At 41.3% G+C, this 18,934-nt stretch overlaps 1 protein-coding gene across 1 annotated transcript in view; it reads right to left on the minus strand.

Annotated features, from left to right (window-relative positions):
* Nucleotides 1-11,503: 11,503 nt before the first annotated feature.
* LOC311233353 (uncharacterized protein) overlaps nt 11,504-18,934 on the minus strand; it is a gene marked incomplete at its 5' end in the record, with an annotated part of 37,691 nt that continues 30,260 nt past the window's right edge. Inside the window, 2 exons of the mRNA XM_084320328.1 lie at nt 11,504-11,603; nt 13,868-14,294. Coding sequence (XP_084176454.1) covers nt 11,515-11,603; nt 13,868-14,294 — 516 coding nt within the window. The 3' untranslated portion in view covers nt 11,504-11,514. The remainder of the gene's footprint in view (nt 11,604-13,867; nt 14,295-18,934) is intronic.

The following is an 18,934-nucleotide window of genomic DNA, read 5'->3' on the forward strand; positions in this document are numbered from 1 at the left end:
ATAGTATTGTATATTATATGGTAACTCAGAACATTGTACATATGTCTATACCGAACACTGTGACCTCATTTTCTTCTTCTAAATTCATGCTATATTATGTTATTATGTTATTTGATACTATCTTGTCTAGCACAGTCTCTGGAGCGTAACAGTAAGAAGCATTTTGTATGAAAGTATTCTGTATGACAACTATTAAAGAACTTGAACAATGAACAATTTGCTGATATCCCTGCTATTAAGGACCAACAGGGACTTGTTACAGACCCCAAAAAAATCAACGAGACTTTCAGTGCGTTTTACACCAACCTGTACAAATCAGAAGTGGTTTTCGATCATAATAAACTGGATACATTTCTTGATCAAATTAACCTACCTAAACTTTCAGAGGAAGACGCTAAACAGTTAGATGCACCTATTACACTAGAGGAACTTAGGGAGGCTATATCTGAATTGCAAAGTGGTAAGGCACCTGGATGGGATGGTATCCCACCAGCAGTGTTGGGAAAGTTCACTTTGAACTAGTTCAGTTCACAGTTCACAATTTTTAAAATGAACTAGTTCAGTTCATAGTTCATAATTCAAAATTTTGAACTAAAGTTCATGGTTTCAAAAATGAACTAATTTAGTTCTTTTTAGATATATTTTTTTTTATAGAGATTTTTCACGTACAGTTACTTACATTACAAAAACACACATTGGGACAATGGAGGGGGGGGGTCCTCCAGTTCATCTCTATGCCATCATCCACACCATAAGCAAGCAAAAACAAAACAAAAATAAAAACAAGCAAAAAAGGAAAAGCAAACCAAGACAGGCACTGTACAGTATTGCACTTGCCTCGAGCCCATTCACATGTAGACATATATTTATTTTTTCCTATCCTAGGTCTGTCCATACAATGGGGCACTGGGCCTTTAGAAGGATCCGAGAAATTTCAGCAGGAAAATAGTCTAATAGTGGGGCCCACACCTCCTGAAAGGAAGCGTTGTTGCCTCTATGCATTTGCACAGTGTCTTTCATGGGGTAGCACACCGAAGATCTCTCTATACCACATTTGTAAAAATGGAGGCTTATCCTTAATCCAGTTTATCAGAATGCATTTCCGGGCCGAAAGTAGAAGTTTATCAAATAGTTTGAATTGTAAAGGGTGTCACCCCTCCTTGCTTCTTCAAACCGGGTGGACAAAGTTTACAGACAAACGTTAGATTGTTTCCGTCTGAGTCAGTACTGACTTTAACGTTAAACTATTTTAAATCCCCAAGCGCCGACATCTAGAGGTAGAGTTCTCTGAGTGAGTGCTGCTCTCGACCTGCTGCTGCGCAGCTCTCAGCTTCTGCTCGCAGACGCAGATTCAGCTGTTGTTGTGATGAGTCTGATGACGTAGCAGGGGGTGTACAGGCGCGTTGCCAGATCGGTTGGTTTTCCAGATAATTTTAAAGCCTGTTTACGGTGTGTTTTCACTGGGTTTTCGGCTGAAATACATATGAAATCTGGCACATATTTGAACGCCGTTATAACAGAGTGCTGAGAATGAACGCACTTTTGAACTCCGTTACACAGCGCTGAGAATGAACGCGTTCTCAATTACGTTCATTTAGCGGATAATCAGTACGTTCAGTTCACGTTCGCCCAAAATACGAACGTGTTCATGAACGATCGTTCATTGAATGCGTTCAGGTACATCACTGCCCACCAGAACTGTACCTCTCATGTTGGGATGTAATTGGACCCCTATTACTTGATATGATTTTATACTCAATCAAAGAGGGGAACTTCTCCAGGGACGTTAATATGGCACTCATATCTGTCCTCCTTAAAAAAGACAAAGACCCCACCGAATGCGGTAGTTATAGACCCTTAAGCCTCCTCGGAACCGATCTCAAGCTGTACGCTAAGGTACTAGCCATCAGACTTCAAAAGCATATGACATCTTTAGTTCATCCTGATCAGACAGGCTTCATAAGAGGCCGCCTGATCACGGATAATATTAGACGGTTACTGCATGTGATAGACGCCAGCAAGGATGCCGAGCCTCGTATAGCTGTATTATCCTTGGATGCGATGAAGGTTGGAATGGTCTTATTTATGGGCAGTACTTGGAAGGATGGGGTTAGGAGATGGATTCATTAATATGATCAAAGTACTATACACAGATCCGTCTGCCATGATTATAACAGGTAAATTCACCTCCCCACACTTCCCTGTGTCGCGTTCGTCCAGACAGGGTTGTCCTCTTAGTCCCGGACTATTTGCTCTATCCCTAGAGCCTTTGGCACAGTATATAAGACAATCCCAGTCCATAGAGCCGATATCAATTAAGGGCACACAGCATCATATTCGTTTATATGCGGACGATGTAATATTGTTCATGCAAAATCGGCCTTCCTTCCACTTAATGTGACTGCGAAGGCTACCTCCCTCCCAGTAAATATACCAATAGTAGAACACTTTAGATGTCTTGGAGTTGAAATATTCCCCACTATATGCCAAACGGTGAAGTATAATTATACCGGATTCCTAGGATCACAAATGACTTTGGCAGGTGGTCAAAACTAAAAAACTCAGTACAGGCCTGAGCATCAATAGTTAAGATGGCTGTTTTACCCAGAATTAACTTCTTCAGCTCGATGTTGCCGTTACCCCCCCCCCCCCTGTTGGTTACTGGCAAAAATTACACTCCGCTGCATATAAATTTATTTGGAACAAACCTCCACGAATAAAAAGATCCACTGCACAGAGAAATAAAGCCGACGGGGGTTTAGCATTTCCAGACTTCAACTATTATTTTAAAGCGTTCTCTTTAAGACCACTGATCACCTGGTTTTATTATCAAGCATCTGTATCCTGGAGACCATTAGAGGAGAACATAGTGGCACCACATAGACTGCAGGATATAGTATATACCAACTTATCAATTAACTCATGTACAATAGAGAGCATCTTGACCGGCAACATCACCTCCTGGTTTGGGAATAGCACTGCACAAGACCGAAGCAGACTACAAAGAGTGACACGTTCAGCCGAACGCACAATTGGAGGGGGGCTCCCCACCCTCCAGAACATTTACAACAAGCGTTGCACGGGCAAGGCTAAGAGAATCATTAAAGACTCCAGTCACCCGAACAACTGCCTCTTTGAACTGCTGCGGTCAGGCAAGCGATACCGGAGTCTCAAGGCGAGCACAGAAAGACTCAGAAGAAGCTTCTATCCCCAGGCCATCAGGCTGCTAAACAAACAATGAATGAACACTACACAACAACAACCACCAAACGCACATAGCACACACATCCACACGCTCACTTTAAACAAACACACTGTAGCACCCACTCCACACACTTTATAGCACACACCCACTTTAAACAAACACACTGTAGCACCCACTCCCCACACTTTATATTTATTGATGAAGGATTGCACTACAACTCGTACACCTTACTGTAAATTGTACCTAAAATTGTACCTCATCCCATTTCTGCTTTGCACTAGATAGTACTGTACATTAGTACACTGCATAGTATTGTATATTATATGGTAACTCAGAACATTGTACATATGTCTATACCGAACACTGTGACCTCATTTTTCTTCTTCTAAATTACATGCTATATTATGTTATTTGATACTATCTTGTCTAGCACAGTCTCTGGAGCGTAACAGTAAGAAGCATTTTGTATGAAAGTATTCTGTACTTCTGTATGACAACTATTAAAGAACTTGAACTTGAACTTAACTTGAAATTTGGCCCTCTTATTACACATGTGATCCGGATATGGCGTGACACACAGAAAAAATTTACTAACCAACATAAATGGCATAGTCATTCTCCCCTATTTAATAACAATTTACTCCTTATTGCACAACAACCTATCAGATTTACCAAATGGGAAAAGAAGGGCATACATACATTGGGGGATGTCTTCAACGACCGGGGTTTCTGCAGCTATAAAGATATATCTAACAAATTTAACCTCACCAGCTCCACTTATTATTTCTATCTACAATTAAGAGCAGCTTTAAGGGCTCATGGAGTCCCATTAAAGATGCCACTTGAGCACCACAGATATCACAAATTCTTTTATGAAAAGGAGACATCAAGAGGCTTCGTCTCTGACTTTTATCGTCACTTACTTACGTCCTCATATGATGTCCTTCCCCTAGACTTAGTTTGGAGGAAGAATATACCAAACCTGGAAGTAGATTTTGATTGGGATGAAGTCTGGGCAAACGTTCGGCTGTCGTCACGCAACCCGGATCATCAACAGATTAATCTTAATTTTATTCATAGGACTTACTTAACTCCTAGACGTTTGCACCTAATGGGGCTTAAACAGGACCCTCTATGCTCATTGTGTTTAAACGGTGATATTGGTACATTTATGCATATGTATGGGAATGCCCTCCTGTTAAGATATTCTGGGAAGAAGTAACCACTCAATTATCAGAATTCTTATTTCTGACCATACCTGTACTGCCTTCTGTATTGTTGTTGAATGATGTTTCTCAGTTATCAACCTCTGTACATGTAAAGAGCCTAATTTTGTCCGGTCTCACGGCTGCCAAAAAGTTGATAGCATCACGCTGGATTCAACCGGATAAAATGTGCCGGAAGGTATGGGTTCTTACCCATCTCGATGTGATTTATCTAGATATATCTACCGCACAAATTGTATGTGTTAATGAAGCCAGCATTATGCATAGCAATCTGGTTAGATGTGGTGGAGAAGATAAAGGATAGCATATGAACTTGTAATCCCTGGTGTTAAACGGAATAATGGATGGATAGTCCAAGAGGGGGTACTGAGGGGGGGAAGGGAAGGAGAAGGAAAGAGTGAGGAAGAGCAAGCAAGAGCATATGTATTGTATTTATTATGTGTATATCTTTTAATCTACATTTATTTTGATTTAAGTAATGGACTGTCATTATTGTTATTATTATCAGTGATGCCACTAACGCGTTACTGTAATCTGATTACTTTCCCCCGAAAATAGTAATCTAGCGCGTTAATCTTTACAAGCCAGTAATCTGATTGCAGTTACTTGTCCAAGTGGCTGTGCGTTACTATTTCGTTACTATCTCATCATAATGCAGGCGGAATGCAGTATTTTCTTTCGTTTGACAGTCAAAAATACGTTTGGAGCTGTTTTTCCTTGTATTGGGAGTGACATCACAGCACGCAACCTCACGTGTTGTTTCATGCTGGTGGGCGGTGGCTGTTATTGTTATTATCAAGGCTGTCCAAAACATAGCGAGCTAGCAGGGAGACGCTCACGCTGGTAACACTTTCTTGCACTGGAAGTTCAATCACTAGTCTACGTTTGTGTCAGCTAAGCCGGGTGAAAAAAACATTCACTATGCGGAGGAAACAAAATAATGTCTACCGCATCTGGAATCACAGCACGACCAAACGGATAGAAAAAAAACCGAAGACGAAGCATCGACTTCTACAGGGAGGTGCACCAGCCAAACAGCAAAAGCTGGATTTCTTTACTGGATTTAAACTTTACTACCCACACTTGAAGTGCTGATGCAGAAGACCCTCGCTCTGAAGGACACCCTGCAGGACACGACTGCAGGCCTTCCAGATGCCATAGTGCAGGTATGTTCCACCTTTGAGTTAAACATCTTTTGCATTGCACTATTCATGAACATGGAACACCATACTGCAGTATGTAGGTTGTCAGTAGCACACAATAATAAATAATAATAATAATAGCATAGGAGGAGCAGTACCGTTTAATAGGCTGTTTTTTAAGAGCATGAGCTTCAGATACTGGATAGGTATTCAAACATAAAGAACATTTTCTTGAAGTATAACACTCCAACCCATCAAGTGCTCCTGTGGAATGGCTTTTTAGTCTGGGAGGGTTGGTGCTCACGCCTAGAAGGAACAGACTTTCTGACAAGAGGTTTGAGAAGATTCCGTTACTGAGATATAATCACTGGTTTACTCACCCCTCTCCCCTGTTTCACTAGGAACATTAGAACCATATCTGAATAGGGCAGGCCTCAAATGTAGGGTACATATCAGCCTACATGTGGTGTTATTGACCATTTATCTTTTGTGAAATCTGTAGATCTATAGATAGGCCTACCTGCCCTATTAGTACATTTTACTCAAACTGAGTACATTTTACTCAAAAAATGTTTGTCATTCTTATGTTGTGGCAGCAGCAGGGGGGACGACTTCGTAACCTAGTTACTTTCAAAGTAACTAAGTTACTCTGATAATCAAGTAATCAGTAAAGTAACTTAGATTACTTTTTAAAGGAGTAATCAGTAATCAGATTACTTTTACAAGTAATCTGTGGCATCACTGATTATTATGTCGGTCATAGTCCTGTGATTTATTGTGGATTTCTACTGTTAATGTATTGTGTGTCTAGTTTTATGTTAAAAAAGGGAAAATAAAAAACATTTGTTCAAAAAAAAAAGAAACTAGCGAATATCGACGGAAAGAAATGTGCTGCGCCATTTTGTTTGTAGTCATATGAGGGGAGACCCGGGGCTTTCGAATGGCGTTAGAATTTCTAAAAACTACACTACCCAGCTCAAGCCAGCTCCTGTCAATCAAATGACTTGTGGATTAATTTTTTAATTTATCTTATTTTTCGGGATTATCTACCACAAAACTGATTGATTGAAAATTGTATTAACAGATTGCAGAATGGGTACAATACAGTACATCTCAATACACACAATTGTTAGGGGATGCAGACCAGAGAAAGACTTTTGTCTTGTTTACATCAGGGTCCCCCATTTTCAATTCATCATAACTGAACGTTATTGGCATAAATTAGAACGCAGTGAACGTCTAGAAAAAAACGGCGTTGCAATCCGATTAAAAATGGCGGAGGAATCTCAACCATAAACTAGGTGGCCTGTTAGATGTTAGATCATAATGTGAAAAACTGTGATTTTATATGTCTGCACTTTATGTGCTCATTTTATGCCTGTCTTTTTTCTGTTGTGGAGCACATTGAGCTGCAGTTTCTGTATGAAAGGTGCTATACAAATAAAGTTTATTATTATTACATAATAAAAAAGTAACTATACTTACAGGAGATTTCATTCACGGTTCTTGCTGCATGCCTGGTGATACTAAATCCAGATTTAACTCTGCCATTGGAAAGAGGAGATTTAGCCCGATCCATAGATGTGCAACTTGCCTATAAGGTCATTTATAGGCCTGATAATTCTATATTCTATAATAATATTTCAAATGGCATGTGTCCGGATGGCAGAATTCAGTACTGTATCTACAAAACCTTCTGTTTAATCATCTTTCCTTTATTCATTTGCTTAGATTTTTTGTACACGTGATCTCAAGAACGTGCTGAACAAGCTCAGTGGCAGTTTTTCATGTCTGGTCATTTTTAGCATGGTGTTATTCACAGTCAAAGATAAAAATAAAATTACAATTTACTCAAGCCTAGTAACGGACACAATATTTCTGACACTGGGTATTAGGGGTGTAACGGTACACAAAAACCACGGTTCGGTACGTACCTCGGTTTTGAAGTCACGGTTCGGTACGGTTTTTCGGTACAGTGGGGGAAAGTTTGGCTTTCCATGTTCCACTCAGGGGTGATGTAGTGTGCAGTAACTAATTGTACTTGTAGGGCTGTCAACGAATATTTTATATTGAAATTAATAATCGACTTGTAAAACTAAAAATATATATATTAGATTGTGAAAAAAACAGCCCCCGTGGACGTTAGTGGTTAACATACCGTTGTATTCGTTCGGTACACAGCCGTATTGAACCTAAGGTCCAGTACTGTAACGGTTTGGTACGGATACGTGTACCGCGTTACGTGTACCTTTACACCCCTACTGGGTGTCTAAGTCTAACCAGCTAGAATTAACGTTAGCTTGTTTTTGTTTAGAAAAACCTCACGCCGACTTATGAGGCTGTAACTGAGTGGCGAGACTAAACAAAAAAGACTAAATCGAGACTAAACAATAAAGACTCAAACTAAAATGCTCAGACCTGTAGTTGATTAAAACTTGACTAAACGAAAAATAGATAAAGGTGACTAAATGATGAAAACGAAAAAGAGCATTTGAGACATGACTAAGACTAAAAATAGCTGACAAAATTAACACTGGTTTTGACGGAATAACAGTATTTGACGGTACTTAGTTTTTCTCTCAAAATTACAATGTGATATCACATATTTTATGTTGTTATGTTGTAATACAATTGTCATGGTGCTATTTCATTCGAAACTTGCGTATTTTATTTTCCTTCTTCTTAATACTACTGCAGCTGACGAACCGTCCCTCTTAAAACGAGCCATTCAGAATTGCAGCCACAATCGCCATAGTTAATAACATGCATGTGAACAGATCTTGATAAAAATGTGTGTGTACAAGATGGCAGCTTAATCTTCTTTTCTACCTGTTCCACCCCTCAGGGTCGGTACCGACCCCAAAATGACATTATGATCATAGATCCATATTTTTCAGAGTGATGCAAAAAAATAGCGATTTAAAAATCAAATGTTTTCAAGTATTAACATCACTAACATGTCACAAAAGCATGTAGAATGTATATTATCATCAATACGTTAGTTTAGCAATAGGTTAAAAGTGTCATTATATCGTTTTAAGTTTTCGATTTGCGATCGTCTATCCAAGCCGGGAACGGAAATGGACATTTTGTAGAGGGCATTCATAGCTGTTGACCAGCGTTGGAATTTTTCCGATCTACACTTCCTGTCACATACTATGGTGGTTCAAAGTTCAGCCTTCTGAATGAGTCATATCAATAATTGTTATGATTCGCGATAATAAGCCACAAAAGGTAACGTTTTTGACAAATATTGAAACGCAGTTAGTTTCTCCTCCCTATTGTTAACATGTAGGAACAATTAGATCTGAAATTAGTTTCAAAACAGTTGTACTGTGGGGAAAATAAAAAAGTACAGTAGATTACAGTAGATTTCATTATCTGTTCTTATGCACGCCTGGTGATACTAAATCCAAATTGAACTCGGGCATTTGAAAGATAATATATGTATATATATAAATGTGCGAATTGGCTATAATAAGGTAATGTATAAGCATCTATTCTATAATAATATTTCAAATTGCATTGGTCCGGATGGGAGAATTCAGTACTGTATCTACAGAACCTTCGGTTTTATCATCTTCCCTTTATTAATTTCCTTAGATTTTTTGTACACATGATCTCAAGAGGGTACTGAACAACATCAGTGGCAGTTTTTTAAGTTTGGTCATTATTATCATGGTGTTATTCACGGTCAAAGATGCAAAGAAAAATCACAATTCATATTCTCCTGTTTCATCACAATTTAAGCAAACCTAGTAATAGACACAATATTTCTGACACTGAATACATTCCCTGAGGTCCATAGATGTACCTAGATACCAAGAATATGCAAATAGCCCTTGTAGAAGTGGAGCAATATTCCATTTACCTAGGTATATATTTTATGCGGATTTTCACATCGTGTGGAACAGGTTAAGTTGAACCTAAAATGCGTTTCTGACAACATTTTTAACGACAAGAGTGCTATGCTATCTTGAGTCATATTTGCAATGTTTAGTCTGAAAGTTAGATCTGAATTTTGTTCGACAGTACAGGCTCACGCACCACTGCTAGATGTATGATAATTATCGTATTTGTAAGATAAAAGCGGCTCGCTCGTTACAGACACAGAAACAGTCCATTGAGAACAGGACAGAAACCGAGAGGTATAGAGGCTGCTAGAATGCATAATCTGAAGAGTGTTTTCTTTTCAGCAAAAAACTTCAAAGACATGTTTGAGGGACCTACAGTATATTAATTTGTTGAAAAGGACTCAAATATGTCTCCAGTCAGGTTGGTCTGTCTGATAGGGCTGTCTTAAATACTTCGAAGCTTCGTTCGATGGGCATGGGATTCGAATATGAAAATAAAATTTGATTTTTTTTTGTTGCAAATTCAACTCTGCCTCTCTTTGTTAACTACAACAAGCAATGATGTTTGTTATTTAAGATGAGGTTGGACTCGGCACTGACAGATGTGTTCATTGTGCTGCTTTTATAAAGCCTCAAATGACGGCTTACAATATTTCATGAAAGCAAAGTGTTTAGTTTGTCTAAGATTTAAAAAGGTTTAAACTTTACAGCACTGACAAACTTGAACAAAGTCCCACAACATTAACACATTCCTGGCCAACCACGGACATGTCCGTGTTTCGGATCCAACGGTTGAGGGCCAACCACGGATATGTTCGTGGCAAGGTTGTTTTGGTTTTTATTCCATTGTAATATCCCACTCAATGTCACCCTGCGGCACTGCAGATTTACCCTACTCTTGGAATTGGGAAAAGTGCATTACTGGCCAGATCCTCACTTATATATTTTTTTTTAAAGAGAAACCTAACACTCTACGTCTAACCCGTACGTAGCTATCTTTTTTTAAGAAAGAGAAAATGTACCAAAAGGGTGAGATTATTTCACTTGTTCCAGTACAAAGTGGTGACAGTCGCCCCGGAGGTAAAGGCCGTCCGTTAATCGGAAGATTCCCAGTTTGATTCCGGCTCCTCCCGACAAAGTGTTGAAGACCCTGAAACTAACTGCTCCCGATGAGCAGGTCAGGTGAAAGTAGAGGCTGTACGCCCCCTGGTGGTCAGGTGGAAGTAGAGGCTGTAGGCCCCTGGTAGTCAGGTGGAAGTAGAGGCTGTAGGCCCCCTGGTGGTCAGGTGGAAGTAGTGGCTGTAGGCCACCTGGTGGTCAGGTGGAAGTAGAGGCTGTAGGCCCCCTGGTGGTCAGGTGGAAGTAGAGGCTGTAGGCCCCCTGGTGGTCAGGTGGAAGTAGAGGCTGTAGGCCCCCTGGTGGTCAGGTGGAAGTAGAGGCTGTAGGCCCCCTGGTGGTCAGGTGGAAGTAGAGGCTGTAGGCCCCCTGGTGGTCAGGTGGAAGTAGAGGCTGTAGGCCCCCTGGTGGTCAGGTGGAAGTAGAGGCTGTAGGCCCCCTGGTGGTCAGGTGGAAGTAGTGGCTGTAGGCCCCCTGGTGGTCAGGTGGAAGTAGAGGCTGTACGCCCCCTGGTGGTCAGGTGGAAGTAGAGGCTGTACGCCCCCTGGTGGTCAGGTGGAAGTAGAGGCTGTAGGCCCCCTAATGGTCAGGTGGAAGTAGAGGCTGTAGGCCCCCTGGTGGTCAGGTGGAAGTAGAGGCTGTAGGCCCCCTGGTGGTCAGGTGGAAGTAGAGGCTGTAGGCCCCCTGGTGGTCAGGTGGAAGTAGAGGCTGTAGGCCCCCTGGTGGTCAGGTGGAAGTAGAGGCTGTACGCCCCCTGGTGGTCAGGTGGAAGTAGAGGCTGTAGGCCCCCTGGTGGTCAGGTGGAAGTAGAGGCTGTACGCCCCCTGGTGGTCAGGTGGAAGTAGAGGCTGTAGGCCCCCTGGTGGTCAGGTGGAAGTAGAGGCTGTAGGCGCCCTGGTGGTCAGGTGGAAGTAGAGGCTGTAGGCCCCCTGGTGGTCAGGTGGAAGTAGAGGCTGTAGGCCCCCTGGTGGTCAGGTGGAAGTAGTGGCTGTAGGCCCCCTGGTGGTCAGGTGGAAGTAGTGGCTGTAGGCCCCCTGGTGGTCAGGTGGAAGTCGTCGCTCTTGGTCCAAAACACAAACATAGAAGCCAGGTGAGTGAGCGACAGTGGCTCAGGAGGTAGATTTGATTTGAAATCTTTATTTCGAACATGTAAATGAATACAAACAAAATAATAACTAAACAAAAGCAAAACATAACTCAATTTACATGTTCAAAAAGGTATACACTTATTTAATCCTACCCCTTTTCCACTACTCAAATGAGTACTAATTTAAAACATTAAAAAAAAAAATATATATATATATATGCACACAAATAAAAAAATAGAAAAACGATATATGTAAAACATGAAAGAAATCAAATACAAATGTAAACACTCGTGAATATCAAGTCCCTTCCTCATCCCTGTACATCGTGAACATCATTTCCTTATACATCAGTTTGAATTGTCTCATGTTTGGACATGGCTTTAGCACCACATTTAGACTGTTCCACAGTTTCACTCCACATATTGAGATGCAGTGTCTTCTCATGGTAGTGCGTACATTTAGAACTTTTAAATTGAGTTCTCCCCTCAGATTATAACCCCCCTCCCTATCAAAGAACAGTTCTTGAATGTTTCCTGGAAGTACATGACCTTTTGCTTTATACATTAATTGTGCCGTTTTAAATTCCACAAGATCATTTAACTTTAATGTTTTTGACTTAAAAAATAATATGTTTGTGTGATCACGATAACCTGCAATGCGAACTATCCTTATGGCCCTTTTTTGGAGTATAAAAAGTGGTTGTAGTGTAGAATTATAAGTCCCCAGACTTCAGCACAGTAATTTAAATATGGTGAAACTAGTGAACAGTAGAGAATGTAGAGTGATTGTCTATCCAGAATGTGCTTTACTTTACTCATGACTGAAATGCTTCTTGACAGTTTAGATTGGACATGTTTTATGTGAGGTTTCCAACAGATTGTATGGTCTATTATTACACCTAGGAATTTATTTTCATAAACTCTTTCAATAATCACATCATTTATTTTAACTTGTACTTGAGTATTTAATCTACAGTTTCCAAATAACATAATTTTAGTTTTGCTCAAGTTCAATGATAATTTGTTTCTATCAAACCATTTATTTAATTTCTTCATTTCAGATGTGATGACCTCTAAAAGCTGCTGGATATTCTCACCAGAAAAAAAAGGATTAGTGTCATCCGCAAATAAAATACATTTAAATATATTGGATACTTTACATATATCGTTAATGTACAAGATGAACAGTTTTGGACCCAACACTGACCCCTGGGGGACACCACAAGCAATGTCCAAACATTCAGATTTATAATCTCTCATTGTCACAAATTGTTGTCTTTTATTTAGATAGCTTCTCACCCAGTCCAATTTACCATCTGGAGGTTCACGGTTCGATTCCCGCTCCTCCCGGGCAGTGTGTCGAAGTGTCCTTGATACTTAACCCCTAACTAACCCGATGAGCAGGTTGGCACCTTGCATGGTCGCCTCCACCATCGGTGTGTGAATGTGTGAGTGAACGGGTAAAATGTGAGGAACAAATCGTAAAGCGCTTTGGATAAAAGCTGTTATGTAAATGCAGCCATTTACCATTTTAGTAGACATGAAACAGGAAATGCCCTTTGAATGGTTAATAGGCTACATGTCATGCAACATTATAGGAAATGCGCGTACCGTCTTCTCCAGAGTCAGACAAGAAGATAGATATACATTTCCTCTCTGTGCGTTCGGTAGAAAGCTATCCGTCTGCAAGCTAGCCTAGCTTAGCACAAATGAATGGAAGCGGATTAGCCCAGCTGTTGGCCAAAACACCTCTCACTGAGTTTTATGCTAGGCTAATGGTCAGTATCTGCTTCTATTCATTTGTGCTATGCTAGGCTAGCTTGCAGCCGGATAGCTTTAAAAAAATTCAATTCAATTAACTTTTAAATGCTGGTTTTTATAGAGAAAAAAAAATCGGATCCAATATTTATGGCTTAAAACCAATTTCTGACAATTAGTTAGACTTTAAATTTAAAAAAAAAATAGATTTTTTTTTAATCAAGCACTTTAAGCACTTCAAGGACCTTGTGCAAACCCTGCCTAACGTGCCTGCTGGCTGGGAAGACAGGAGCACATGACCACAGCACCAGTCAAGACGGCACTAGTCAAACTGTTGGAACACGGCCTTTAGGAACGGCTTTTATGCAGGGTTTCTGCAGGGTCCTAAAGTCTTAAATTCAGAATGTTAGGCCTTAAAAAGTCTTAAATATGATTCTGATATATATATACATACAGAACCTAGAGGTGTGAGCGCTCACCTTCACACTTGTGTTTCTTCATTCTGTTACAATGGCTGAAACTCCTCCCACACTGGAGACAGTGGTAGGGCTTCTCTCCACTGTGGGTCCTCTGGTGGCGTTTGAAGTTAGATAACACACTGAAGCCCCTCCCACACTGCTCACACTGGTAGGGTTTCTCTCCAGTGTGGGTCCTCTGGTGTTTCTTCAGGCTACCTGCTTGAATGAAGCCCCTCCCACACTCTTCACAGTGATAGAGCTTCTCTCCAGTGTGGGTCAGAAGGTGTCTCTTGAAGTTACCTGACAGACTGAAGCCCCTCCCACACTCTTCACAGTGATAGAGCTTCTCTCCAGTGTGGGTCAGAAGGTGTCTCTTGAAGTTACCTAAATGACTGAAGCCCCTCCAACACTGTTGACACTGGTGGGGCTTCTCTCCAGTGTGGGTCAGCTGGAACAGAAAAACAAGGAGGGGTCAGCTGGAACAGAAAACAAGGAGGGGTCAGACTGCTAGGAGCAGAAAACAAGGAGGGGTCAGACTGCTAGGAGCAGAAAACAAGGAGGGGTCAGACTGCTAGGAACAGAAAACAAGGAGGGGTCAGACTGCTAGGAGCAGAAAACAAGGAGGGATCAGACTGCTCGGAGCAGAAGACTATGTCTCCTGGTCACCACTAGGGGGAGAGTGGGTAACATCTTAAAACAACAGGAAAGAAATAGCTCTCTGAAAGAGACTAGTGGACACTAGGGCTGTCCTCGACTAAGGATTTGGATAGTCGACTATGATTGGCAGAAATGAGCCGACAATAAAACCCTGCAAAATACATCGGCTGCAACTTGGACATTCAACTCATTCAACATCCACAACTTTGATTGCTGAGTATAGGAAATATCTAAGTGGGTGCATCGTGACGCTTGTCGATTCATTGGGGAGCAACAAGCGGCCACTACAAAGTTTGAGACTTCCCTCATGAAACATGAAAAAAGGATGTGAGTAAAAAGTATAGGACAACTTTCCTCTCGAATGGAAGAGAGGTAAGAAGATTGGAAACTTCTGTGGATTACCTGAAATTGAAATGGATAGTAGCGTGAAGAGCTGTAAACGCCTTCCGTGAAGATAGAAATGTTTGGACGCTATGCTGTAATTGCAAATGGAAAAGTGAGTCACATTGTTGCGGTTCCGTGCGAACGCCAGAGGAGGATCCTTACGTCAGACTAATTAATTGTGATATTGTGGATTATGGAACGGACTGGAAGCCGTATTAAATGTAACGGATTGGATGCCGTATTACGTTGAACCATCGCAATTAATGCCGTCTGGACGTATGGAAATGAAATTGTTCGCTTGGACATCCCTGATGTGTGGCAATAAAATTCCCTGTTCCATATAGCCCTACATCAGTGAAAATTGGAAGTTTCTTTTCATTGTAGTATATTACGTTACTGCATAATTTACTAAGCAGAAAGAAAAGGAAACCCACTTTTGAAGGCTCTGACGCCACACACCAAGTGAATGCAACGTTCAAACTACAATAAGGATAAATAAAAAATAAAAACGGATAAATAACATGTCTGAAGCCAAGATGAGGCCAAACAGTCATGGAGGTAGTAAAATAGCCTCTATGATTAGAAATGTTGAAGCTGAAAAGGCAAGCTTAATGGAACGCCTTGCCAATTTAAAGAAAAAGCAAGAGCTTGAGAAACAACAAAGCGATTTGGAATATGAGACTGCCCTTGCCAATTTAAAGAAAAAACAAGAGCTTGAGAAACAAATGTATTTGAAATATGAAACATTGGAAAACAGACAAGCCAAGCAAGCAGCCAAACCGGCCAATGAATATCGCAACAATGGTGCTGATGTTTTTACTAATCACTGTGTTGATTTCAGCTCCAAGGAGTGCAAGCACAAGATACGTAAACTCCCCCTAGAACTTCACAAGCCGTGGTCGGAGTCCAGAGGAAAGGACAGCGATCAAAAGGAGGGCAGTGAGGAAGAGGATGGCGATTCGATTCCCTTTCATGTTCCCTCCAGGGAATGGTTGATGGATCATGGCCTGATTGAGGAGGAAGAAGAGGACGACAAAGCGAGCGCGCCTCATGTTCCCTCCAAGGAGTGGACGGTGGAGGGCGACCTGCTGAGTCCTACCCAGAGACTTCCTCCGAATGAACCAGACGATGATGATGAGGAAGAAGAGGACGACAAAGCGGGCGCGCCTCACGTTCCCTCCAAGGAGTGGATTGTTCCTCAGAACGTCGATGACGATGATGGTGGTGAGGAGGACGGCGTCGATGATGATGATGATGATGATGATGAAAAGAGCGATGTCGATGATGAGGAAGAAGAGGACGACGAAGCGAGCGCGCCTCATGTTCCCTCCAAGGAGTGGATGGTGGAGGGTGACCTGCTGAGTCCTACCCAGAGACTTCCTCCGAAGGAACCAGATGACAATGGTGAGGAAGAGGACGGCGTCGATGATGATGGTGGTGAGGAGGACGGCGTCGATGAGGAAGAAGAGGACGGCGTCGATGACGTCAATGATGAGGAGGACGCAGCAGACGAAAACAAACTGCAAAGGCAACATGATGAGGAGGACAGTGAGGAAGAGGACAGTGATGAAGAGGAGGACGCCGATGACGAAGGCAGAGAGGAAGAAGCAGTGACAGAGGAAATCACTGTGTCAGACACTGAGAGGGAGAGGTACAGTGTGGCAGCTGTGGGGGAGAGTGCTGCAAGAGGAAATGCAGGAAGAACCTGAAACAGCACCAGCAAAACCAACCATTGACTCTGCTACATGTGCACCTGATGAAGATGAGGATGAGGAGGATGATGAGAGAGAGGAATCAGATGACTCCACAGATGAGGAATGTACTGGGAAACCAGATGATGTGTGCGGCTGCAGCTCCTCAGAGAGTGAGGCAGAGGAGGAGGAAGATGCACATAAGGAAGATGCACACAACAGGGCCACTACTGAACCTCCAGTGTTTAAAACGAGAGCTCTCAGAAGCAGGACAGCAGCAGTCGCAGCCAGTCCAGGAGGGCTGACCGGGCGGCACCGTCCTGAGGAGGAGAGGGACGGCAGCATGGAGGTGCATCTCCCGAGACGTGGCTCTGCTCTGCAAGGACCTGCTGAGGACGGGAGTGTTGGAGGAGATGACGAGCCGGTGGAGGAGCAACTGCCTGAAGAAGCTTGTCAAGTGAGGCCCATGGAAGCTCATGGTGTTACCGGGGCCGGTGATGGCCAAACACTTTTGTATATGCCAGTTTCCAAGAGGAGAAACTACAAAAGACGACGGCGTAAATGAAACCTGGGGAAGAATGGCTGAAACCTCCCGACCGACTTGCCGCAGAAAGTCCTGACGACCCCGATGGAGAGCCACAACCAGTAGACATTGTCTATATGCCTATAGAAAAAAAAAATAGGCATTATTTCTTTGGCTCAAATATATCTTGCATGTTTATATTTTAGAACAGTACCCATAATAATGGAACCAGTTGTTGGACCAAAGTCTGACCAACAGCCTAGTGCTTGAAGTACTTTGAATATTATGGAAATACCTTGACTGTTACTTGACTCGCTAACTAATTTGTTCTTCCCATGCACAGGGACAACAAGCGAAAACCAGGACCCAGTCAAGCTTATTTGTGTTTGGAATTATGATTTGAAATTGATTATGTCGGTAGCTTCTCAGATATATATATTTTGTAACTGTTTAGTTTAAAGCACAATTAGGCGCCGGTATGTAGAAGAATGGCCAGCTATAATGAACACTCACCTGACCATGTTATTTGTTTTATAATTGTGTAGACACAATTAGGGGCCGGTGTAAAGGCCAATGAGTGTTCTTGTTATAGCTTATTGTTAGTATTATTATTATCTATATATTATATTATATATTAGATCAATGCACTGTTTTAGACTGTCTTATTTATGTTTGTGCACTAGGGGGCACACCACCTCTATTATAAGAGGCTCTGTAATCAGAGCCTAGGCGTGCACCTGCCGAGGATTTACTCTCAAACCTGCTTTCACTGTTGGAACTGCTTATCTGTAACAAACAATTGACAACTGTTCTGTTCAACATCATCATACATCTTTCCTTTGGACAATAAAACCCTGCAAACTACATCGGCTGCAACTTGGACATTCAACTCATTCAACATCCACAACTTTGATTGCTGAGTATAGGAAATATCTAAGTGGGTGCATCGTGATGCTTGTCGATTCATTGGGGAGCAATGAATCTGTTCCTCTGCTTTGTCTTCAGCTGGACCAAAGCTGAGAAGCCACTTTCACAAAGATAGGTAGTTAAAAAAAAAAAAAAAGAAAAAAAAAATGTTTTAATTGTTTTTCGATTAGTCAACTAATCGAAAAAATAATCAACAGATTAGTCGACTACCAAAATAGTCATTAGTTGCAGCCCTAGACCTGACAGTTAGTTTTCATACTGTATAAAACTATATATACTGTATACCAGTGGAGGTTTCTCTATGACAACACGTGAAACACAAATTCACTCATAATTCATAATTATTATTAATTTACATATATATATATTTTCTTTTTTTAAATTATTATTATTATTTTTTTTTATTAGAAAGGTTTTCCTCTGTAAAAAAAAGGCCTGCACTGCAGTAATGACTGCAGTAATATTTGTGCAGAATAACTTCACTGGCTTCAGTGTTCTAGTCAAAGTTGTGTTCTATCATCTCATGTGTGCAATTTGCCTCAAGAACATTAATTTGCCTAATATAATCATTCATATTTTAAGATCTTTATTCACTTGTTCACTTATTGTTGTGCACTGCATCGTTTACTTGGATGATATATATATATTTGTTTATCTCAGTTGAAGACTAGTATAGTTGTAGTTGACGTGAACGTGCCATCTTGGACTGTGAAGGCAAACTAACTTGTAGCTAGCTACTAGCTTAGCAAGCTAGTAGTTTACAGTACACACAGTAGGCTAAATTAAACTTTGCGACAACATTAGGACCGAAGTATAAACCAGCAACTGAGCAACATGAAGAAGTGGACTTATGCACCTGGATCAGAAAAAAGTAAGTTGTAGTGTTTGTAAAACAAAAGCCTGCTT

The sequence above is a fragment of the Notolepis coatsorum genome, assembly GCF_963971535.1.
Source record: "Notolepis coatsorum genome assembly, chromosome: 8".
NCBI lineage: Eukaryota > Metazoa > Chordata > Actinopteri > Aulopiformes > Paralepididae > Notolepis > Notolepis coatsorum.